This window comes from Indicator indicator, chromosome 27, assembly GCF_027791375.1.
Source record: "Indicator indicator isolate 239-I01 chromosome 27, UM_Iind_1.1, whole genome shotgun sequence".
Lineage (NCBI taxonomy): Eukaryota > Metazoa > Chordata > Aves > Piciformes > Indicatoridae > Indicator > Indicator indicator.
In genome coordinates, this window is record NC_072036.1 from 454,852 (window position 1) to 479,312 (window position 24,461).

The 24,461-nt window shown below is 45.8% G+C and overlaps 1 protein-coding gene across 1 annotated transcript in view; it reads right to left on the reverse strand.

The window, feature by feature from the left end:
* Positions 1–24,461, reverse strand: part of PTPRK (protein tyrosine phosphatase receptor type K) — a 426,155-nt gene that overhangs the window by 124,150 nt on the left and 277,544 nt on the right. The window contains exons 8-9 of the mRNA XM_054393013.1: positions 5,406–5,515; positions 2,342–2,543 (exon numbers count right to left, since the gene is read on the reverse strand). Coding sequence (XP_054248988.1) covers positions 2,342–2,543; positions 5,406–5,515 — 312 coding nt within the window. The remainder of the gene's footprint in view (positions 1–2,341; positions 2,544–5,405; positions 5,516–24,461) is intronic.

Sequence of the window (24,461 nt, forward strand, 5' to 3'; positions counted from 1 at the left end):
AGAAAGCTGGGGAGGGACTTGTGACAAGGCCTTGTAGTGATGGGACAAGAAGGAACGGATTGAAGCTTTAAAGGAGAGGAAATTTAGACTGGAGATTAGCAAGAAATGCTTCACAGTGAGGGTGGTGAGACACTGGAACAGGCTGCCCAGGGAGGCTGTGGATGCCTCCTCCCTAGAGATGTTCAAGGCCAGTGGATGAGTCCTTGAGCAATCTGGGCCAGTGGGAGGCATTCCTACCCATGGCAGGGGGGTTGGAACTGGATGATCTTCAAGGTCCCTTCCAACCCAACCCATTCTATGAATCTATGATTTGGGTCTTTTTGTGGTGGTCTGGCCAGTATTGTTTTGAAAGGGCTGGGGCATAAGGAGTGGTACTGGTTATGAGCTGGGATGGGATTCTCAAGTTGTTCCAGCAAAACTACAGCATTTCACTTGCCACACAATTCACAGAATTAAGCAGCTTGGGAAAGACCTTCATCAAATCCAACCTATCACCCAACACCATCTAATAATTTAAAGAGCTATGCCTTGATTTTCCTAACAATTTGACTGATCTGCTTGCTTTTAGGAACTGGGTGAGGAGACTACAGGAGAAGTTCCTATAGAAATGGTTGGTGCATTCCAATACATTATTAACCTCACTTTACAGCCCAATAGAAGCTTCATTATGGCAGTTAATAAGGAAAATAGCCTGGTTTGTGCTGTTTACCCTTCTAAACGACTGACTCCTTTGATCTCTGCCAAGCTCTGAAGTCACCACAGCACAAAACCACCAGCATTGAGTTTTCTGCTATCAACTGTGCAAGCTGCTATCCTAATTTTTGAGAACAATGCTGAAATTTAGGAAAACAGAAATACTAAAGCACCCCAGGTGACACCACTTCCCTCTGGATTTTTGCAGGATGGTGTTAGGATGAATCATGTCAACCTTGGTGCATTGTGGTAAGCAAACAAAGGCCTGAGGAAGCAGAACTATATGGACCTGGCAAAAGAAATTTACACTCCCTCCCAGCCAGCCCATTTCTGCCATAGCTGGGTGCTGCTGAGTGGTGTCACCTTGAGTAAGCCAGCTCATTTGCTGCATCTGACTTTACTAATCTGCAAAGCAAATACAGTACTTAGTGACCTGACTGAGTGCTGTAAGGCTTTAAGTGGTTAAGGTGTACACAGCACTTCAAAATCTTGAGAGGAAAGGACAAGATTACACAAAAAAAAAAATCAAGCAGTTAACAACTACAGGTGTGCAATTTCCACCTCACAGGTTACTGTTGGGCAAAGCCACACAGAAATGTTGTCAGTAATAGAGTTTCACAACAGGATAGGGTTTGTTGGGAGGGACTCGTTCCCCTTTCCATTATATTTCCAGTCTTGCAAAAAAAACCCCAAACCCACAAAATAACCAACAAAAAAAACCCCAACAACAAGAACAATGAAGCAACCAAAGAACAACAGGAAAAAAACACCAAAAAAAAACCCCAACAAAAAAATCCCCCAAAACCCAGCAACACCCAAGCAAAACAAATCAAACCAAATCGAACCAACACCAAATCGAACCAACACCAAAACAAGTCAACCAAACCAAAACCAAATCAAACCAAATCAACACAAACCAGTCAACCCAAACCAACACAAACCAATCAACCCAAACCAATCAAACCAAACTAAACCAAATCAAATCAACCCAAACCAAAACCAATCACCCAAATCAACCCAAACCCAACACCAATCAAACCAAATCAACCCAAACCAAAAACCAATCAAAACAAATCAACCCAAACTAAAAACCAACCAAAACAAATCAAAGCAAATCAAAGCAAACCAAACTAAATCAAATCAAACCAAATCAACACAAACCAAAACAAATGAAAGCAAACCAAACCAACCAAACCAAATCAACACAAACCAAAACAAATGAAAGCAAACCAAACTAAATCAAATCAAACCAAATCAACACAAACCAAAACAAATCAAAGCAAACCAAACCAAATCAAATCAAACCAAATCAACACAAACCAAAACAAATCAAAGCAAACCAAACCAAATCAAATCAAACCAAATCAACACAAACCAAAACAAATCAAAGCAAACCAAACTAAATCAAATCAAACCAAATCAACACAAACCAAAACAAATCAAAGCAAACCAAACCAATCAAACCAAACCAAATCAAACTAAAACAAACTAAAAGCCCAAATCAAAGCAAACCAAACTAAATCAAATCAAATCAAACCAAAACCAAATCAAACCCCAAATAATAACAACAACAAAAACAGAATGAAACAAACCCCAACCTAACCCAAACCTCAAACTCCTGTTCCCCCTCTTCTCTTTTACTTCCTACCTGAGATGTTGGTTGTTACATTGATTGTGGTTGCTGGTCCAAAGCCTTTCACAGTGCTTGCACGGATGAAGAACTGGTAAGTAGTACCAGGGTGGAGGTGTGAGAAGACATGGTGTGTGCTGTTCCACAGCTTGGATACAGTCTGTGGAGGCCCTGCCACTGGAACTGCAGGATCAAAGGAGCATATGCTGCTGTAGCTGACCTGTGAAAAGAGTCACTGCTGTAACAATGGCTACAGGCTTTGGCACAAAAGGATGAGGTTAGTTTGGCAGGGAAGCAAAGAAAAGATGGATGGAGGAGCACAAGTCTTGTGAGGAGCAGCTGAGGGAACTGGAGTTGTTTAGTCTAGAGAAGAGGAGGCTGAGGAGAGACTTCATTGCTCTCTACAGCTCCCTGGAAAGGGATTTGAGTGAGGTGGGGTTTGTCTCTTTTCCCTAGCTAGTCTCAGGTGATAGAATGAGAGGAAATGGCCTGAAATTGTGCCAGGGGAGGGTTAGGCTGGAGATTAGGAATAATTTCTCTCCTGCAAGAATGGTCAGGGATTGGGACAGGCTGCCCAGGGAGGTGGTGGAGTCCCTAACCCTAGAGGCGTTCAAGAAATGTGTGGCCATGGCACTTGGGGACATGGTTTAATGGCCATGGTGGTGTTGGGTTGCTGGTTGGACTGGATGATCTTAGAGGGCTTTTCCAAGCCAAACAATTCTATGACTCTAGCATTCCTCTTAATGCAAACAGACTTAAGGAATGGTTAATTGCCCGCTATTCTTAGGGCTCAGGCACATTACTTGACATCAGCAGAGCCACACTAACTGACTTCATGTACTACAGAAGGAAAAGCATCACCCTGTGCTTCTCTAATATGTATCAAGGTTAAGAGCATGCAAAGGTTCTGATGCTCACTAGCTAATTAACCCCCAATTAGTTAATCCTGGTAGAGTCCCTGGAGGGATGTAAAAGCCATGTAGATGTGATGCTGAGGGACACAGCTTAATGGTGACCTGGGTAGTGCTGGGTTAATGGTTGGACTTGATGATCTTTAAGATCTCTCTTCTCCACCTATCTTGGGAACAACATGAGGACTTGATGTGTGTATTATGAGGTCTGCTTCACTTGAGAAGCTGTGCAGTGCCCTTCACCCCTCTTGCTCTGAGATTTTCATTCATGTATGGAAAATGTCACTGTCACATTTAAGTTAGGGCACCTCCACCATCATCCCCCATCTCCACCATCATCCCCCATCTCCACCAAACCCTTTGTTTTTCACTTCTGGTAATACATTTCCTTCTCCTCTTCTAATAATCACATTTAAGTGCAGTCCAAACTAAGCCAATATATTTAAAGCCAGCAATGACATCTCAATGTACTTCTTTTGACTGGGATGAAGTCCATTTTATTCACAGCACTTAATATGGTGCTGTGTTTTTGGATTTGTGGTGCTCTGCCAATTCTCCTCCCATGCCACCATGGTGCAGTGAGCAAGCAGCTGAGTGGGGCTGAGCTGCCAACCAGGGTCAGCCCACACTATGTAGGAAACTCTGTCAGTACTGAAGAGATAAACAGATTGAATGGGTTTTGTTTGGTTAGTTGGGTTTGTCTTCCTCCTATAATTTACTAGTACACAAAACCATATCCTTTGTTCCTCTTCAAAAGGAGTGCTGGAGAGGATGATGTTTGTTCCTCAAATCAGCTTGTGTTTCCTGCCAACCTCCTGGGGAGGTCTCCTGCTTAAAATACACTTTAAACAGAATCTATGTGGAAATTTCCTTGAATGGTGGTATCTGAAGATCTGACAAAGCTAAAAAACACAATTGAATAATTATCTTACTCTTCTTGTAGCCTTCTCTTCCGGCAAAGAAGGTTGCACACATTGTAGCTGTCATGGCTTTGGAAGGGTTCACAGTAACTCATAGAAGGTTTGGGTTGGAAGGGACCTTAAAGATGACCCAATTCCACACCTCCCACTGGCCCAGGTTGCTCATCCAACCTGGCCTTGAACACCTCCAGGCAGGGGGAATCCACAGCCTCCCTGGGCAACCTGTTCCACTGTCTCACCACTCTCACTCTAAAGAATTTCTTCCTCATCTCCACTCTCAATCTCCCCTCTTCCAGCTCAAAGCCATTGCCCCTCATCCTGTCATGACAAGCTCTTACAACAAGTCCCTTCCCAGCTCTCCTGTAGCCCCCTTCAGGTACTGGAAGGCTGCTCTAAGGTCTCCCTGGAGCCTTCTCTTCTCCAGGCTGAACAACCCCAACTCTCTCAGTCTGTCCCTATAGTGGAGGTTCTCCATCCCCTCATCTTTGTGGCTTCCTCTGGACCTGTTCCAACAGTTGCATGTCTCTCTTATGCTGGGGGCCCTAGAACTGGACACAGTACTCCAGGTGGGGTCTCAGGAGAGCAGAGCAGAGCAGAGGGCAGAATCATGAAGGAAGATATTTAAAAGCAGCACTTTGCATGTGGATTGTGATACTGTAACACTCACATGCCAAAGCCACTTGACAGGGCTGGACAGCCAACATTTCCATCATAATTATGATTTTTTTAATGTTTAATCATTGCCTAAAATCCCATATTTTAGTCTGGAGAGGAGAAGACTAAGAGGGGATCTAATCAATGTCTATAAATATCTGAGGGCTGAGTGTCAGGAAGGGACAGGGACAGGCTCTGCTCATTTGTGCCCTGTGATAGGACATGAGGCAATGAATGGAAACTACAGCACAGGAAGTTCCACCTCAGCTTGAGGAGAAACTTCTTAGGTGTGAGGGTGCTGAAGCCCTGGAGCAGGCTGCCCAGAGGGGTTGTGGAGTCTCCTTCTCTGGAGACTTTCAAGACCCATCTGGATGTGTTCCTGTGTGACCTGTGCTGGATTCTCTGGTCCTGCTCTGGCAGGGAGGTTGGAGTGGAAGATCTCCAGAGGTCCCATCCAACCCTGATCCTGTGACATTCTGCAAAGGAAGGCAGCACAGAACTGCAGAGCTGGCTGCAGAGCCAGACACCCACCAGCAGCCACCCTTCTTGCCACATGTGCCAGCCCTGGCTGGTGCTCGTTAGTTGATGAACGCTTACCTCGTACTGCGTAATGATGCCATTGGGATCCACTGGCTCCTTCCAGTTGAGGAAGATCTTATCTTCAAAAGGAGTTCCTTTCACTGACTTGGCAGGGATAGGACCTGGCACTGCAAACAAAACAACACTCTTGAAAATAGGAAACCCAAGAGAGAGGAAAATTAAAGGGGACGACAGAGCAGCCTATTAAAACCCAAGAGTGAGCACAGGTCTGTTCCTATTAATATTCATTCACATGCCAAAGGAGAGCAGAGCATGGCAAAGCACTTCAAAGGGTACTTTTTGCCATCTGCAGCGCAGAAAAGAGCATGAAGTTGAAACGTTATCCCTACACATGGCTTTCAAAACTTCATCAAAAGTCAAATTGTCTCTCAGTGTAGCCAGAGGAAGCAGCTCGAGCTAGATTATGTCTTCAGGGAACATCACTGAACTCAGTAAGAAGCATATCTTAGGACAAGGACTACATGGCTTTAAAATCCTTTTCAAAAGGAAAAAATCAAAGGCAAGGAAGAGACTCTGCTATGCAGCACCTTCTGAATGAGAGAAATGCTTACAAAATACTTTTCAGTCACTTCTTATGGTTTGTTGTTTTAAAAGAAATCCTTCTTTAAAGAGGGGCCTGGGCAGAGGGCAATCCCCAGCATCTCAGCTGCCTCTTCCTCCAGCCATGACATGCAAGAGCTGCAGAAGGCTCAAACCTGCTTCCTTCACCCCTTGCCAAAGAGAGCCATTTTCAAAGCTTTGAACTGAACCACACCAAGATGATTCTACTTTTTTTTTCTTTAATATTAAATGGAACCAATACCCATGGTTTAATAGCAAGTCAGATGTGTCACCCAAGGCCTCTTTGCCTGGGTGATTCACAGCAATTCACATCAATGCCAGGCAGGAGCATTTGTTTATCTCCCATTTCAGCTCACAAGATTTGCTACATATACAGCTCCTTACTAACCACAGCAGCTCACCCAGCTTTGAACATATATCTTCTGAAAGAAGGGGATGAGGATAAGGAACAGGTTGCCCAGGGAGATTGTGGATGCCCTCTCCTTGGAAGTGTTCAAGGCCAGGCTGGATGAGGCCTTGAGCAAGCTGTGCTGGTGAGAGGTGTCCCTGCCCATGGCAGGGGGTTGGAACTATGTGATCTTTAAGGTCCCTTCCAATCTAGACCCTCCTGTGATGATTAAGAGTGCCTGAAGAAACTCTGACCCTAAACAAACACTCCCTCTCCTCAGAAAGCCAAAGTGCCCAAATTTGCAGTCTTTCAAGCTAAAATGTTACTTCAAATTAAATATACTGACATACACTTCTGCTCCTTTCTTAATCAGCCACTTTTCTTCAATACTTCACTTCCAGTGAGCCTCATGCATGCCATTCCTTGGGTATCAATTATCAAAGCAGACTGGAGTTGTACAAAGAGTACAATTAAATTAAAAGCCCCCGGATCAAAGGAAGCAGCAGGCACGGTGCTAGCAGCACCAAGGAGTGAGTGCTCTGTCCCAACAGTGGGATTTAGTTCACTCTACACAGAAGCTACAAATGATGATCTGACCCTTAGTACAAAACCCATCATTTGGCACATTAATAAAAATTTCATGGAGTTAAAAAAGCCTGCAAGTGAGCAGAGGAAACTGTGCCTCCCTCTGTCAAACAAAGCCTTAGGAGAAATTAACTAAAACCATAACTGCTGCTCTGCTTCAGTGTCCTGATACAGACACTGCATCACTCCTGGGTGGTGAGACACTGGAATGGGTTGCCCAGAGAAGTTGTGGAAGTGTTTAAGACCAGGCTGGGTGAGGCTCAGACCAGCCTGGTCTAGTGGGAGGTGTTCCTGCCCATGGCAAGGGGGTTGGAACTAAATTGCTCTCTACAACTCCCTGAAAGGAGGGGGCTGTGAGGTGAGAGTTGGTCTCTTCTCTCTAGTGTCAGCTTATAGAATGAGAGGAAATGGCCTGAAATTGTGCCAGGGGAGGGTTAGGTTGATTGTCAGGAAAAAAGTCTTTCAAGAGTGGTCAGGGATTGGCACAGGCTGCCCAGGGAGGTGGTGGAGTCCCCATCCCTGAAGGTGTTCAAGAAACCTGTGGCCATGGCACTTTGGGACGTGGTTTAATGGCCATGGTGGTCTTAGGTCAGTGGTTGGACTGGATGATCTTAGAGGTCTTTTTCAAGTGAAACAACTCCATGATTCATCATCTTTAAGGTCCCTTACAACTCAAGCCATTCTATGATTTACAACTGAGCAGTGGATGAAGGCTGACATGCCATGAAAGCCCCCGGATGCTGTCTGTGCCATTGAGAGACTTCCTGTAGGCAACACTCTTTTTCATGGGAATGCTCTGATGGTTTCCTTCCCTACATCTCCAGTGAGGTGTAAGTACACCCTCATGCACACATCATTTGCTCTGGAAGATGTGTGTGTGAGTGTGTGTGCATCTGTGTTCTGGAGAGAACACAGGAATGAACCTCTCCTATGAGGACAGACAGAGAGTTGGGGCTGTTCAGTCTGGACAAGAGAAGGCTCCAGGGAGACCTTCTTGTGGCCTTCCAGTATCTGAAGGGGGCTACAAGAAAGCTGGGGAAGGACTTTTTAGGGTGGTAAGTAATGATTGGACTGGGGGGAATGGAACAAAACTAGAAATGGGTAGATTCAGATTGGATATTAGGAAGAAGTTCTTCCCCGTGAGGGTGGTGAGACACTGGCACAGGTTGCCCAGGGAGGTGGTGGAAGCCTCATCCCTGGAGGTGTTTAAGGCCAGGCTAGATGTGGCTGTGAGCAACCCGCTCTAGTGTGAGGTGTCCCTGCCCATGGCAGGGAGGTTGGAAGTGGATGATCCTTGAGGTCCCTTCCAACCCTAACAATTCTATGATCCTATAATGTACACAAAGTATGAAATTTGACATTCAGAGACTGCATTGGGTTGAAAGGGACCCTCAAAGGTCATCTTACCCAACCCTCCTGCAGTCAGCAGGGACAACCCCAACTAGATCAGGCACCACAGCACCACATCAAGTCTGATCTTGAATGTCTCCATGGATGGGGCCTCAACCACTTCCACGGCCAACCTGTTCCAGTATTTCACCACTCTCATTGTGCAGATCTTCCTCCTGATGTCCAACCTAAATCTCCCCTGCTCCAGTTTCAAATCATTGCCCCTATGACTACAAGCCCCTTCCCAGCCTTCCTGTAGGTCCTCTTCAGATACTGCAATGTAGCTCTAACATGAAACCACGCTGAAGCATGGGAGGTAAGAAAGAAAACAGACATCATTGCTCAAAGCCCTGCAAAATACTTTTTGTGTGGTGCTTTTAATGAACACGTTTCACACTCAGTTGAACTGGGTGCAGCTCTAGGTTTCAGGGTATAAAGCCTCCTCTCTTTTCTCTTTAAACACCCAAGTAGGAGAAGCCTCTAGGCTTAGCACATCTCATGACTGTCTTTGCTTCCCCTGCAATGTAACATTTGTTGCTTGTGGCAGCAGCAGCAATGTTAAACTGACTGGAACTACATGATCCCACTTTGTCTCATGCATCTCTTGCCACTGGCATGGGAAAGGCACAAGAACAGAAGCCAGCATAGCTATGAGCAGCTTGCTGGGAGTCCCAGTAGAAACAAGGTCAGAAAGTAGAAAAAGAGAACAGTAATTCCCACAAAACTCACCCACCCTCCTAAATTCAGCAAAGAATAAAGCTTGGCATCAGATTAAATTATGTGAGAGCTCAATTAGAGTTAAAAGAAAGAAACAACAAATAAAAGTTTAAATGCCTAGGAAAAGGAATGCAAATTAATCTTAGTTTCAAGGACAGGTTTGGATGGGACTGAAATTATTTTTCCCTTCCATTTTTTGGTTCAACCACAGTAAAAAACATCTTTTAATGTCACAGCTTTGCCAAAGAGGTAAAGGGAAATGTGGAACCACAACAGCCACCTTCCAGTTCCTGAAGGGGGCTACAAGAAAGCCAGGGAGGGACTTTTTTACAGGGGCTTGTTGTGATAGAAGAGGGGCAATGGCTTTCAGCTGGAATAGAGAAGATCTAGACTGGAGATTAGGAAGAAATTGTTTCCAGTAAGGGTGGTGAGACACTGGAACAGGTTGCCCAGGGAGGTCATGGATGCTCCCTCCCTGGAGATGTTTAAGGTCAGGTTGGATAAGGCCTCGAGCAACCTGGGCCAGTGGGAGGTGTCCCTGCCCATGGCAAGGGGGTTGGAACTAATTAGATGATCTTTAAGGTCCCTTCCAACACAAACCATTCTATGAGAAAAGCAGGAACAAAAGAATTTGCTTAAAGAACAGAGTATCTGTGAGAAGATTCATCAGTCAGGTGTGTGCCTAAGTGTCCTCATTGGAGTTTTACTATTACCATACTCAGGTCAGCATTAGTTGCAAGCAAAAATTTTTAATAGGCTGAAATGAATTAATAATAATAACAACAACAACAATAATAATAATAACAACAACAACTAACCAAACAAAAAATCAGCACCAAAAGAACAGCTGCAAGGTAACCTCTTGGTAACACCACTGTGAAGACTCAAACTGCATCTCTCTTTGTAGGCAACCATTGCTCTCTACTCCCTACAACTTCAGACAGATCTTAAATTTTACCTTTCCAAAGCAGTGCTAAGAGCCTTCCTTTTCCATGATACTCAGCAAGGACTCTGGTGAAAACCAGCCAGATACAACATCATCCTTGTGCTGAGAATAGCTGTGAGAATCCTTCTCACAAACAGCTCAAAAGGCTTTCTTCAGCCCCATCACTCATCACAGAGTCCCTTTGCTGCCTTCCTCACTCCCATTCTTCTTCCTAAGCAAGCTCTTGCTCTTCCCTTTGGACTTGAGGACAGCCTACACTACATCAAAACACTCAAGACTATTACAAGTGTCTATAATAAGGTCAAGTACATTAGTTAAGATTCCCTGTGAGTGGCCAAGTATGTGAATAATTCAAAGAGTTTAAGTAGCTGTTAAAGGAGTTGGACTCAGATCCCTTGGCCTCTGCACCCTCTCTTTAAAAAAGATTCTGGTCCCATTGATTTTCTTTCCATCTACTGACCTTGTGAAGTGTGCCCCAATCACCTCTCAGCCAGCAAGTGTAAACACTTCCCTTCACATACATTATTCTATGCTGAGCTTCCAACAAGTCAAGGTTTACACTTATCTGAACAAGTGAAATCCTTTAGGTGGCTTTAATTGCATGGGTTTCAGAAGAGGTGATGGTCTCTTTTGGCTGGTGCCCAGTGATAGGTCAAGGAACAACAGCTACAAGCTGGAACACAGGAGGTTCCACCTCAACAAGAGGAGACACTTCTTTATGATGGGGGTGCTGCAGCCCTGGAGCACGCTGCCCAGAGAGGTTGTGGAGTCTCCTTCTCTGGAGACTTTCAAAACCCATCTGGATGTGCTCCTGTGTGGCCTGCTTTTGGTGACCCTGCTTTGGCAGCAGGGTTGGACTCGATGATTTCTAGAGGTCCCTTCCAACCCCTACCATTCTATGATTCTGTGTGACTCAAGGAAAAAAAAAATATATATATAACAAATATTTTTTCCTATTAACAAGTATGCAAATATATAAAGCGCAGATGTATATAGTGGTGGAGTCACCATCCCTGGAGGTGTTCGAGAAATGTGTGGCCGTGGCACTTGGGGACGTGGTTCAATGGCCATGGTGGTCTTAGGTCAATTGTGTCGGTGTGAGCTGAAATTCCCCCCCCACCAACAATAACCAGGCTAGCTCAGTCTGGAAGCAAATGAAAAGCTGTATTTACAAGCAGAGTCTAAAATCTACAATGAAATGCAATGAATATGTACAAATATACAAAATTCACAACATTCACAAATATATACAATCAACAGAAAAAGCACAACCGATCTCCCTTTGCTTCCCCCCAAGGGGACCCTCCCAAAGGGGGCCTCCCTCTCCCAGGAGCTTCCCCCCAGACCCCCCTGGACAGAGAAGCAGAGTTAGTTAAGCAGAAAGTTGTTAACTTAGCTGCCAAGGTCAGTACGTGTTATCTTCAGCCAGAAGAGAAGAAGAAACAGCAGCCAGACAGCCCAGCAACTGCCCCCACTGCCGAACGCAGAATGTGCAGAGTGCCTACTTTGTTTTGGGTAATAGTTCTTAAACATTTCTCTCTATCCAATGGAAGTGTTTAGAACAATCATTATTTTGCTTTCTTACACCCAATAGTGACTTATTTACATTCTTTCACTTTCTCTGTTCTGAACTTTGCAAGGAAAAATTAAAAAGACAGTTTCAAACCATCACAGTCCACCCCTTCTAAACAATTCCATTGGCTGCTACTATCATTTATCTAATCTAAAATAATATCTACAACAATAGGTGAATAAAGACCATAGTCCATTCCGGCTATCTCGGATGTAGATGATTCAAAAGAGTCAAATCACAAGAAAAACAGCAAACAGCTTGTTTCCTCGCAGATGGAGCGAAGAAAGGAACAGGGACTCTCAGGTGACTCAGGGCTCTCAGGGTTCGTGCACCGTAGATCTCATGAACTCTCCTCTTGGGCGCGATGCTGTATCTGCGCAACACTCTGAATTTAACCTCTCTCAGCCAAAGTTAGATTTCTTTGTGGAATACACTGAATTTCACCATTTTCTTGCATCACCCAATAGGTGTGACCAGGACCTTCAGCAGAAACCACCCCTCGGACAGGTTTGGCCTCTCCTGAAGGCGAAAATACCCAAACAGTTTTGCCTAACAGATTCTTTTCTCTGATAACAGGAACTCTATCACCTTCTTCCTTTCGCAACAAATCTGATTGGGCAGGTCCAGCTCGATTCACTGAACCTCTACTATTCACCAACCAGGTTGTTTGTGCTAAATGTTTCTCCCAGTTTTTCAAAGATCCACCCCCCATGGCTTTGAGAGTGGTTTTCAGCAAACCGTTGTAGCGTTCGATCTTCCCTGCAGCTGGTGCATAGTAGGGAATGTGGAATATCCACTCGATGCCGTGCTCTTTGGCCCAGTTTTTTACAGATTGTTCTTGAAATGAGTTCCGTTGTCTGACTCAATCCTCTCTGGAGTTCCGTGTCTCCACAGGATTTGTCTTTCCAGACCAAGAATGGTGTTACGTGCAGTTGCATGAGGAACTGGATAAGTTTCCAGCCATCCAGTGCTCGCCTCTACCATAGTCAGCACATACTGCTTACCAGATCGAGAACGAGGTAGAGTGATGTAGTCAATCTGCCAGGCTTCACCATACTTGTACTTGGACCATCAGTCACCATACCACAAGGGCTTGATCCGCTTTGCCTGCTTAATAGCAGCACAAATGTCGCAGTCATGGATGACTTGTGTGATAGCATCCATGGAAATGTCAATGGATCTGTCACGAGCCCATCGGTAGGTTGCATCTCTGCCTTGATGTCCTGACGAGTCATGGGCCCACCGAGCTAAGAACAGCTCACCTCGGTGTTTCCAGTCAAGATCAGGATCAGGATCAGAGTTTGTGTCCACCTGGGAAACTCTTGCAGCTAGATCTGCCTGATGGTTGTGTTGTTGTTCCTCTGTAGCTTTGCTCTTAGGAATGTGAGCATCGATGTGTCTCACTCTCACTGGGATTCTCTCAATGCGAGCAGCAATGTCTTGCCACAGATCTGCAGCCCAGATTGGCTTTCCTTTCCTCTGCCAGCCATTCTTTTTCCAGTCTTTTAGCCAACCCCACAAGGCATTGGCTATCATCCACGAGTCAGTGTAGAGATAAAGCTTTGGCCATCTCTCACGTTCAGCTATGTTAAGAGCTAGCTGGACAGCTTTTACCTCTGCGAATTGACTGGATTCTCCTTCTCCATCTCTCGCTTCTGCAACTCTGCGCGTTGGGCTCCACACTGCAGATTTCCATCTCCGCTTGTTCCCAACAAGACGACAGGAACCGTCTGTGAACAAAGCATATCTCTTTTCATCATCAGACAGATCACTGTAAGGAGGAGCTTCCTCAGCACGAGCTACTCTCTCCTCTGGAGGTTTAGCACAGCTTGTGCCTTCTGGCCAGTTTGTGATCACCTCCACCAAACCAGGCCTTTCGAGATTTCCCATTCGAGCTCTCTGTGTTATCAGAGCCATCCACTTAGACCAGGTAGCATCTGTTGCATGATGTGGTGAAGAACCTTTGCCTTTGAACATCCAATTCAGAACTGGCAATCTAGGAGCTAGAAGAAGTTGTGACTCAGTTCCGATCACTTCAGAAGCAGCTTTCACTCCTTCATAAGCAGCTAAAATCTCTTTCTCTGTTGGAGTGTAGTTTGCCTCTGAGCCTTTGTAGCCACGACCCCAGAAACCAAGAGGACGTCCTCGTGTCTCCCCTGGAGCTCTTTGCCATAAGCACCAGGTTGGACCATTGTCACTCACGGCCGTGTACAGAATGTTCTTAATGTCTGGACCAGTTCAGACAGGTCCCAGACCCATCGCTTGGACTACCTCTCGCTTTATCTGGTCAAAGGCTGCTTGTTGCTCAGGACCCCATTGGAAACTGTTTCTCTTTCGAGTCACATCATATAGAGGTTTCACAATCTGACTGTATCCAGGAATGTGCAGTCTCCAAAATCCCACTATGCCTAAGAAACGCAGAGTTTCTTTCTTGTTGATGGGATTTGCCATGGTGGAGACTCTGTTTATCACATCCATTGGGATGTGACGGCGACCATCTTGCCACCGCACTCCCAGAAACTGGATTTCTCTGGCAGGTCCTTTCACCTTGTCTCGCTTGATAGCGAAACCAGCTTGCAAGAGAATGTCAAGGATTTTGTTACCTTTCTCGAAGACTTCTTCAGCAGTCTCACCCCAGACAATGATGTCATCGATGAAGTGAATGTGTTCTGGAGCTCCACCTTTCTCCAAAGCATCATGGATCACTGCATGGCAGATGGTTGAACTGTGAATCCACCCCTGGGGCAAACGATTGAATGTGTACTGAATGCCTCTCCAGGTGAAAGCAAACTGAGGCCTGCATTCCTCTGCTATGGGAATAGAGAAGAAAGCATTAGCAATGTCTATGGTAGCATACCATTTGGCCTGCTTGGATTCCAGCTCATATTGGAGTTCCATCATGTCTGGTACAGCTGCACTCATGGGTGGAGTTACTTCATTGAAGGCACGGAAATCAACTGTCAGACGCCACTCTCCATTCTGCTTTCTCACAGGCCAGATTGGACTGTTGAAAGGTGAATGAGTTTTGCTGATGACCACCTGACTCTCCAACTGACGAATCAAGTTTTGAATGGGCACCAAAGAGTCACGGTTGGTTCTGTATTGTCTGTGATGCACAGTTTGAGAAGCAACCGGCAGCTTTACATCCTCTATCTCATGTTGTCCCACAACTGCAGATTCATCTGAAAGCTCAGGTCTAATGGACAACTTCAATTTTCCTCCATCAATTTCTACAGTTGCTATTCCAAAAGCCCATTTGTAACCCTTAGGGTCTTTAAAACGCCCTTCTCTCAGAAAGTCAATTCCCAAAATACAAGGTGCATTAGGACCTGTTACAATAGTATGTTTCTTCCACTGCTTCCCAGTTAAGCTTATGTCAACCTCTATCTTAAACAACTCTTGAGATCCACCAGTGACTCCCTGAATAGTTATAGATTCTCCCCCTTGATAATTTGATGGTATGATGGTGCACTGAGCTCCTGTGTCAACCAAGGCCCTGTACTTCTGAAATTTTGAAGTGCCAGGCCACTGGATGTACACATCCCAATAGATTCTGTTATCTCCATTATCCCTTACCTCCCCCTGGCGGAAGGCAGGGCACCCCTAATGGTGGGGATTACCTCCACATGTACAGCTGGCACAATGTCCAGCACCAGAATTAGGATCACTGTTGGAGCTATCAGAGTTGTTCTGGGAAACTGAGGAAGCGACAGCTACCCTCCTGGTATTGCTACCTCGGGATCTGCCCCTCTGCAGCTCCCGTAACCTCTTGAAAAGATCAGAAGTTGGTTGACCATCCCATCTGTTCATGTTCTCACCAAACTGATCACGCAGAGTTATCCAGATACTGCCACGTGATTGCCTCTGCTGTCTGTTTTGGTTTGACCTGTTTTGGAATGGCCTCCTTGGAGCACGTCTGTTTCTGACAGCTGAAACTTGTATCCATCTGGAGGAAGAGGAATTAGAATCATCCCCCTTCATCAAGTTGGATATGGAGGTTTTAAGTTCCTCCTTCAGCTCTTTCATGCAATTCTCCATCTTTCCAGACAGAGTTTCAATGGCTGAAACCAAAGAAGTACGTGCAAGACTATCCTCCAACTGCCTCATTTGGTCAGTGAAATGGCCAACAGTAGGAGGTGCTCCACCATAATTTCTTGCCACAATCCTGCTTGCCAGAATAGTGGCGTAATTAGGAGGAGCAAGCTTAATGAGCTTTTTGGCAAGGCCTGTTCCAACAGGAATTTCATCAGGATTCAGGGTCTTATGATCTCCATACATTACTTCTCTCACAGCAAATTCTCTCAGACGCTTGATTCCCTCAGCTATTGTGGTCCAAGGCTTAGGGTTCCATGGTAAATCATCTCTGCTGGGGTACCTCAGCGAGACTGCCAGTAGGAGGCGTGCCCACAGAGAAACTTTACCAATGCACTTGCCTAGGTGCCTGTCTATGCCTGTATCCTTTGAGAGCATCCCCAACTGAGAGGCCGACTTGTCGCCTACCACCAATGCTGGGGCTCCCATATCAAAACACCTGGCTAGCCAAGACAGGACTGGCTCATTATCTCCTCTGATGTAATCCTTCCTCACATGTCTAATTTCCTGTCTGGGTGCATTAGCTGACTGTATGTCATCCTCATCATCATCATCATCATCATCCTGAGGTTGCTGTCCCCATAATCCTATTTTAATCCTCCGTTGAATTTCTTTGAGTTCAGAGGCACTACCAGCAGTTGCTAATCTACTAGGGTCTACATCCTGACCTACATCTCCATCATCCATGTGGGGTCTCAAGAGGTCTACCAGAGTTTTAAGGCTAACCCTCTCTTCCTCATCAGAAGGATCTTTCTTAACAGAGGGACCCTGAGTAGAAGGACCCTCATCTCCATCTGCACCATCTCCTGCAGCATCTGCATCTCCTTTACGCTTTCTGGTTACAGTGGCCACCAAATTTACTGGCTTGGTTTTCACATTCACAGCAGAGTTGGAAGAGCAAGTAGCCTTATGTCTTTCTTGACACAGTGCTATCAGTAGCCATATGATTATTCCAAGAAGCAACAAAATTAAGGCAAGCACAAGATATCTAGGGTACCACTGGTTCCAAAGACCCTCTGTAGTTGTAAGAGGAGTAACAAACTCATATGTGTCTGCTAGCAGATCCATAGTTGAGTTACCATAGCTTCTTAGCCCAATAAGACCACAACAGAATTCACCAACATTCAGTAACTTGTTCTTAACCCAAAGAAACGACTTATATGCCACATATCTCACAATCTTGTCTATCATGCAAGAAATGGCCCATCTGTAGACAATTGCACCGATAATAGATGAAATAGAATGTCTCAGAATCCAAAACAGCTTCATTTTGCTTCCTAATCTGAGCAGAAATAAATCAAACAAGCAATCGAGCCCCGAGCTGGAGCGCCAAAAATAAAAAGTGTGTCGGTGTGAGCTGAAATTCCCCCCCCCCACCAACAATAACCAGGCTAGCCCAGTCTGGAAGCAAATGAAAAGCTGTATTTACAAGCAGAGTCTAAAATCTACAATGAAATGCAATGAATATGTACAAATATACAAAATTCACAACATTCACAAATATATACAATCAACAGAAAAAGCACAACCGATCTCCCTTTGCTTCCCCGCAAGGGGACCCTCCCAAAGGGGCCTCTCTCTCTCCCAGGAGCTTTCCCCCCCCAGACCCCCCTGGACAGAGAAGCAGAGTTAGTTAAGCAGAAAGTTGTTAACTTAGCTGCCAAGGTCAGTGTGTTATCTTCAGCCAGAAGAGAAGAAGAAACAGCAGCCAGACAGCCCAGCAACTGCCCCCACTGCCGAACGCAGAATGTGCAGAGTGCCTACTTTGTTTTGGGTAATAGTTCTTAAACATTTCTATCTATCCAATGGAAGTGTTTAGAACAATCAGTATTTTGCTTTCTTACACCCAATAGTGACTTATTTACATTCTTTCACTTTCTCTGTTCTGAACTTTGCAAGGAAAAATTAAAAAGACAGTTTCAAACCATCACATCAATGGTTGGACTGGATGATCTTAGAGGTCTTTTTCAAGTGAAACAACTCCATGATTCATCATCTTTAAGGTCCCTTACAACTCAAGCCATTCTATGATTTACAACTGAGCAGTGGATGAAGGCTGACATGCCATGAAAGCCCCCGGATGCTGTCTGTGCCATTGAGAGACTTGCTGTAGGCAACACTTTGTTTTTTCATGGGAATGCTCTGCTGGTTTCCTTCTCTACATCTGCCTTAATGGCCATGGTGGTGTTGGATTGATGGTTGGACTTGATGATCTTAGAGGTTTCTCCCAACTGAAACAATTCCATGATTCAATAAAAGCAACATAAAACAAATGGGAAGGGAATTTCAGGAAGGTTTTATGGCGGAAACATCACAAGCTCTTCCATCAGGATTTACAGGCATCTTTAGAGCCCTTTTAATGAAGCTATATACTCATACAGTGAATAGCTGATAATCTTCTCTTCTAGGTACATGGTGGACTTCTCTACAATACTATGCATAATAAAAGTACAACCCATCAATCTGACATCAGATCAATTCATTTCAGAGCAAGAGATTTGCATGAAATTATGTCATAGCCACAAATAAATTGTTATTCACAGTGTCACCTAAACCTTGTCCTACCCTAACTCCATGGGAAAATTCCATTATAATTCATTACTTCTGGAAGAACAACCTATTAACTGACACCAAGCACCATAAAGATGAATTGATACTGCTTCAGTTTTCCTGCTGCAAAATAATGAAAGTGCATGCAAACAGAGGATTTGTATTAGTATTGTTACTATTATCACCCTCCATGAAAGTTGTGCAGAGGATTATTATGCTATATGGTAAAGACTATGTGCAGACATATGCATGGTTATACTGGGAAAAAAAAAAAATCTTTTGTTGTACTCAAGAAGTGTATCAGCAACAAACCTACAGCCTTCCTCCCAAGGTAGATGGTGATAGTCAGTCTCTCCTACTATCTAAATCATTCAATCATAGAATCATTGCCTTTGGAAAAGCCCTTTGAGATCACCCAGTCCAACTGTTCTCTTCCTCTGCCAGTGCTGGTGCTGACCCATGTCCCTCAGCACCACATCTCTGCCTCTTTGAAACAACTCTAGGGGTGGGGATTCAACCACCTCCCTGGGGAGCTTGTTCCAGTGACTTGAGAACCCTTTCAGTGAAGAATTTTCTTGTAATACCCAATCTAAACGTGCCCTGGTGCAACTTAAGGCCATTTTCTCTTGTCACCTGATACTAAGGAGAGGAGAACACCAGCGACCTCACTCCAACCTCTTTTCGGGGAGTTGTAGAGAGCAATGAGGTCTCCCCTCAGGCTCCATTTCTCCAGGCTGAACAACCCCAGTTCCCTCAGCTGCTTCTCACAAGACCTGTTCTCCTCCTCCTGAAGGAGCAGGGCTGGTGTGTGGCTTCTAAACAGTCCCTCCCCAGCCTTCCTGCAGGTCCCCTTCAGATACTGAAATGCTGCTCTGAGGTCTCCCTGGAGCCTTCTCCTCTCCAGCCTGAGCAGTTTTTTTCCACCTGTCTTCAGAAGAGAGGTGCTCCAGCCCTCTGATCATCTTGGTGTCCTCCTCCTCTGGACCTACTCCAGCAGGGTCTCTCTTGTGTTGGGAGCCCCAGAGCTGGACACAGGTGACAAACACAGCATTGCAACAAAGGCTCTCAATGCAGTATCACTTCTTTAGCTATAAACCTTCTACTAGAGGTATCCAAGAAAAATGAAAGTAGGAAAAAGAATTAGGTGAATAATGCTCTGCTTCAGGGTCAATTTTTCCTGAGCTATTAATATAAAGCCTAGCTTGCATTTCTGGTCTCTGCAAGACCTTCCCACAGCTGACTTCATTTCTCATTTGCTCAGTAGAAGCTTAAAAAAAAAAGGCAAATCTCTGCTACTAATGTCAATATTTTTCTCACTTTCTCCCAAATCAACTTTTCTGATGTCTTTAATAAAAAGTGCTCAGGTGTCCTTCTGCAAGCACTTTTTTTTCCCTCTGGGTGATGTGCTGATAGCAAATCTTACCTGCCATCTGAAAAGCAGAATTGGGGCTATTTTCACAAGCTGGAGGACAAATAGGTCATCCCAGGCTCTTTCCACCAATGGTTGGAATCAATTTCAGATCACTGCTGCTGAAGACATAAATGTTCCTCCCTTCTCTGACTATTTAACACCACACTGTCTCCCTGTCATGGGCATGTAGGTCACCAACTTCCCTTTTTGGCCAAAGACTGAGGTCACTGCCACTTTCTTTAGCAGTGGCATTTATGGACCACTTCTCATTTCACCTTCTCTCTCTCAGTCATGGGCTTCTCTTTATGAGCTGCAATCATCTGTCAATTTTCCCCCCCATCAGCTCAGTCTCATGGCCTCACCTGGCCTCCAGACATGTGTCCCTCAGCTACACAAATTCCATGGCTTTTCCAGACAGTTTGCCATTTCAAGCAATCTTTCCAGTCCTCCTTTGCAGCATTGGACATACCACCTGCTCATCTTGCAGCACTGACTTCTCTCCCAGGTGAGCGATTTTTGTTGCTTTTACAGTATCACAGAATCAACCAGGCTGGAAGAGACCTCCAAGATCATCAAGTCCAACTGATCACTCAGCCCTAACTAATCAACCAGACCATGGCACTAAGTGCCTCATCCAGGTTCTTCTTAAACACCCCCAGGGATGCTGACCCCACCACCTCCCTGGGCAGCACATCCCAGTGGCCAATCTCTCTTTCTGGGAAGAGCTTCTTTCTAAGCTCAAGCCTAAACTTCTCCCTGCACAACTTGAGACTGTGTCCTCTTGTTCTGGCACTGTTGCCTGGAAGAAGAGCCCAACCCCCACCTGGCTACAACCTCCCTTCAGGTAGTTGTAGACAGCAATGAGGTCTCCCCTGAGCCTCCTCTTCTCCAGGCTAAACACCCCCAGCTCCCTCAGCCTCTCCTCACAGGGCTGTGCTCCAGACTCCTCCCCAGCTTCGTTGCCCTTCTCTGGACACGTTCCAGCATCTCAACATCTTTCTTGAATTGAGGAGCCCAGCACTGGACACAGCACTCAAGGTGTGGTCTAACCAGTGCTGAGCACAGGGCAGGATGACTTCCCTGCTCCTGCTGCCCACACTATTCCTGATGCAGGCCAGGATGCCATTGGCCTTCTTGGCCACCTGGGCACACTGCTGGCTCCTGTTCAGCTACTGTCACCCAGCACCCCCAGGTCCCTCTCTGCCTGGCTGCTCTCCAGCCACTCTGTCTCCAGCCTGTAGCACTGCTTGGGGTTGTTGTGGCCAAAGTGCAGCACCTGGCACTTAGATGTGTTAAATCTCATACCCTTGGACCTGATCGAGTGCGAGGTGTCCATGCCCATGGCAGGGAGGTTGGAACTGGATGATCCTTGAGGACCCTTCCAACCCTGACAATTCTGTGATTCCCAGAGTGGTGACCCTGCTGGAATGTTCCCATGAGCCTGGGTTTGGTGTCTTAACCCTGCACTACAGCTCAATAGATACTTCTGCATGGAGCTCAGTGAGGCACTCTCTGAAAGATCAGGGTACCATGTTTCTGTCCACTGAGCATGTCCTTCAGCTCAGACCAAAGCTGTCCTGTCCTAGTTTGAGCAAAACCAGAACTAAATCTGGTCAGTGACTTTACTTCTCAGCTCAGTCTCTTAATTGCACTTTCTGCAGCTCATGGCAGGTTTGCATAGGCAGTGTCTCTTTCCAGCTATGATAACAGTTAGTGGCAAGCGTTGGTGCAGACCAAGGTCACTGCTAAATCTTGTGTGCTAGGTTGAGGGGCAAAAAGTGGGGAAGAGCGGACAGTTCAGGTGCCCCTAAGCTGACCAAGGAATTCCATCCTAGAGATGCTGCATTGAGGATAAAGCTGAGGGATCACCTGGGTCAAGCCTCTTCTTCAATGTCTGGTGTCCCAGCAGGACTCTGTCCATTCTGCCTACGGTCTCAAACCATGAGTTCCTGAATCCAGTTGCTGAATCTGGTTCCTGCCTGTCACTGAGTCCAGTCTGGGACTTCTCCAGTGCTTGCCCACAGCATCAGTGGTAACAGTGACATGACTGCCATCAGCAGGGCTGGGTTGGACATTGGCTTCGTACCTATCTGTCTGTATTTCATTTTATTGGTATGATTTTCATTAAAGCTGCTTTCATTTCCTTGTCCAACCTTTAAGTCTCTCTCCCTTATTCCCTTTCTCTTCCCCTTTGGGAGGGGAGAGGGATCAGTAGAAAGTGTCTGTCACTCATTCAGTAGCCAGTCCAGCCCTAGCCCTTGACACTTTGCTATACTTTAAGCCCTCAAATGAGGATTTAGTCAATTCCAAGTCATCTTTGCCAATGAGCTGTTTGCCTGCTGTTAGCTGCCACAGTTCTAAAGTCACCATCAAACACTTGGAGGTTCACTCTGCTTTCTCCATAGCTGTTGTCTCAGAGCTAATGTCACCATTCCCCTTAATCCAGTCTTGTGCATCTGTTTCCAATTAAGAATTAAGGAAGCATTTAGTTGCTTTAATCCCATTCTGCATCCGCTGCTCTTCCAAGGGTGGCTCTGAGCTGGCAGTGCCCTTGGGAACAGGCAGCTCGGAGCACGCCTGCCCGCTGCTGAGTCACACCCAGTGAGAAAGACACTACTGCTGCTTCTGCTTGCTTCAAAATGCCAAACACCAGCTCTGCCCAGCATGGGGACACCCCAGGCTGTCTGAGCCTTCCTCCATCTAGTCCTTCACACTGGTCATCCCCCACACACAGCAGGTGAAGCAGGGAGTCCCTGCCATGGCACAGAGAATGCCCACTGCAGGCACAGTCACAGAATGGTTTGGGTTGGAAGGGACCTTCAAGATCATCCAGTTCCTGAAAAGGGCAGGGACACCTCCGACCAGCCCAGGCTGCTCAAGGGCCTGTCCAACCTAGCCTTGAACACCTCCAGGGAGGAGGCAGCCACAACCTCCCTGGGCAATCTGTTCCAATGTCTCACCACCCTCACTGGAAAGAATTTCTTCCTCATCTCCAGTCTCAATCTCCCCTCTCCCAGCTCAAAGCCATTGTCCCTTGTCCTGTCACTCCCAGCCCTCCCCCGCTCTCCTGGAGCCTGCTTCAGGTACTGGAAGGTTGCTCTAAGGTCTCCCTGGAGCATTCTCTTCTCCAGGCTGAACAGCCCCAACTCTCCCAGCCTGTCCCCATACTGTAGGTTCTCCAGCCTTCCGATTGTCTTTGTGGCCTCTGGACCCTCTCCAGCAGCTCCAGGTCCTTCTTGTGCTGGGGACCCCAGAACTGGAGGCAGTGCTGCAGGTGGGGTCTGAGCAGAGCAGAGCAGAGGGGCAGAATCCCCTCCCTGTGCTGCTGCTCTCCCTGCTCTGGATGCAGCTCAGGGAGCTGCCAGGGGTCATTGCTGGCTCCTGGGGAGTTTGTCACCATCTGACACCCCCAAGGCTTTCTCAAAACCTTTGAGGGTCCCTCTGACCCAATGCATTCTGGGATTCTATGATTCTACTATAACATACTTGAAAGATTAATTCCATCTGTCCAAGATAAATTGAAAGACTTAATGCCACCAAGTACTCAGACCTGGCTCTAGTCAGAAAGGAGGCTATCTGCAGACTGATATTCCTGGGCTGGCTTTCTTGGAGATACTGAATTACATGCCACTTATACCTTCATTCACCAGTCATGGCTCCAAGGGTCTGAAGAAGCACAGCTTCTGAATCTTACACTGTTCTTCTACTAATTGTTTCCTCAGTTAATTTTGCTCCTAGTACCATAAACTGCTCAGCAGAGTGGTCTGGCCCCACTATGCAATCTTATACAGCTGTGAACCTCTGTAGAAAACAAGTAGACATCCTCACTTTCTCACACCAGAGCTTCACCAAAGTCCAAGATCCTCTGCATTTGGAGGATCCCTGAAGTTCAAATATTTGTAAAGCTCCAAGCAGAAGGGAGGAGGTGAAATGATATGGTGCTGAAGCCTGGGGATGGTTGTAGAGTATCTTTCTTTGGAGACTTTCAAGACCCATCTGGATGTGTTCCTGTGTGACCTGCCCTGGGTTGATCCTGCTCTGGCAGGGGGGTTGGACTCAATCTCCAGAGCTCCCTTTCAACCCCTACCCTTCTATGATTGTATAAAGAAGAGAGATGAAGGAAAAGATTAAAAAAATCCCTCCAAACAACAAAACTAAAAGAGAAGAAAGGGACAGAGAGCTGCAAGATGCAAAAAGCAAGAGAAGATGAGGACAAGATGGTAAAGACAAAGAGAGACAATAAAATATGGAGTAGACACTTTAACTGCAAGAGCCTACAAAGCTTTCACTTGCTTAGCAGATCCTTCTAAGAAAGAATGGCACTGGAAAGAATTCTGCCCTACAGAAAATCTAACAGAAAGTTAATTATCTGCTGTTGTCATCTGGCTTTCAAAGCTTCTATTTATGAAAAGTATGCAACATCAATGCACATTTCAGATAATTATGTAATCAGTGGCCACTCCTAATTAATGTTATTTGCAAAAATACAGACAAATGCTGTGATCCCTCTATTTACCTTTCCCTAAATGAGTCACTGATAATGCCCCCATTCTGTAATTAACATCAGGCTCATTCTACAAACCCTGCAAAAATCACTGAATTGTTTTGGGTGCAAAAGCCCAACTGTTCTCTAGCTCTACCAAGGCTGGTGCTGAACCACTGCCCTCATCACACATCTCTGCCTCTCTGAAACACCTCCAGGGATGGGGATCAACCACCTCCCTGGGCAGCCTGTGCCAGTCTTTGAGAACCCTTTCAGTGAAGCAGTTTCTTCTAATAACCAACCTAAACCTCCCCTTGTGCAACTTGAGGCCATTTCCTCTTGTTTTATCACTTGTTAC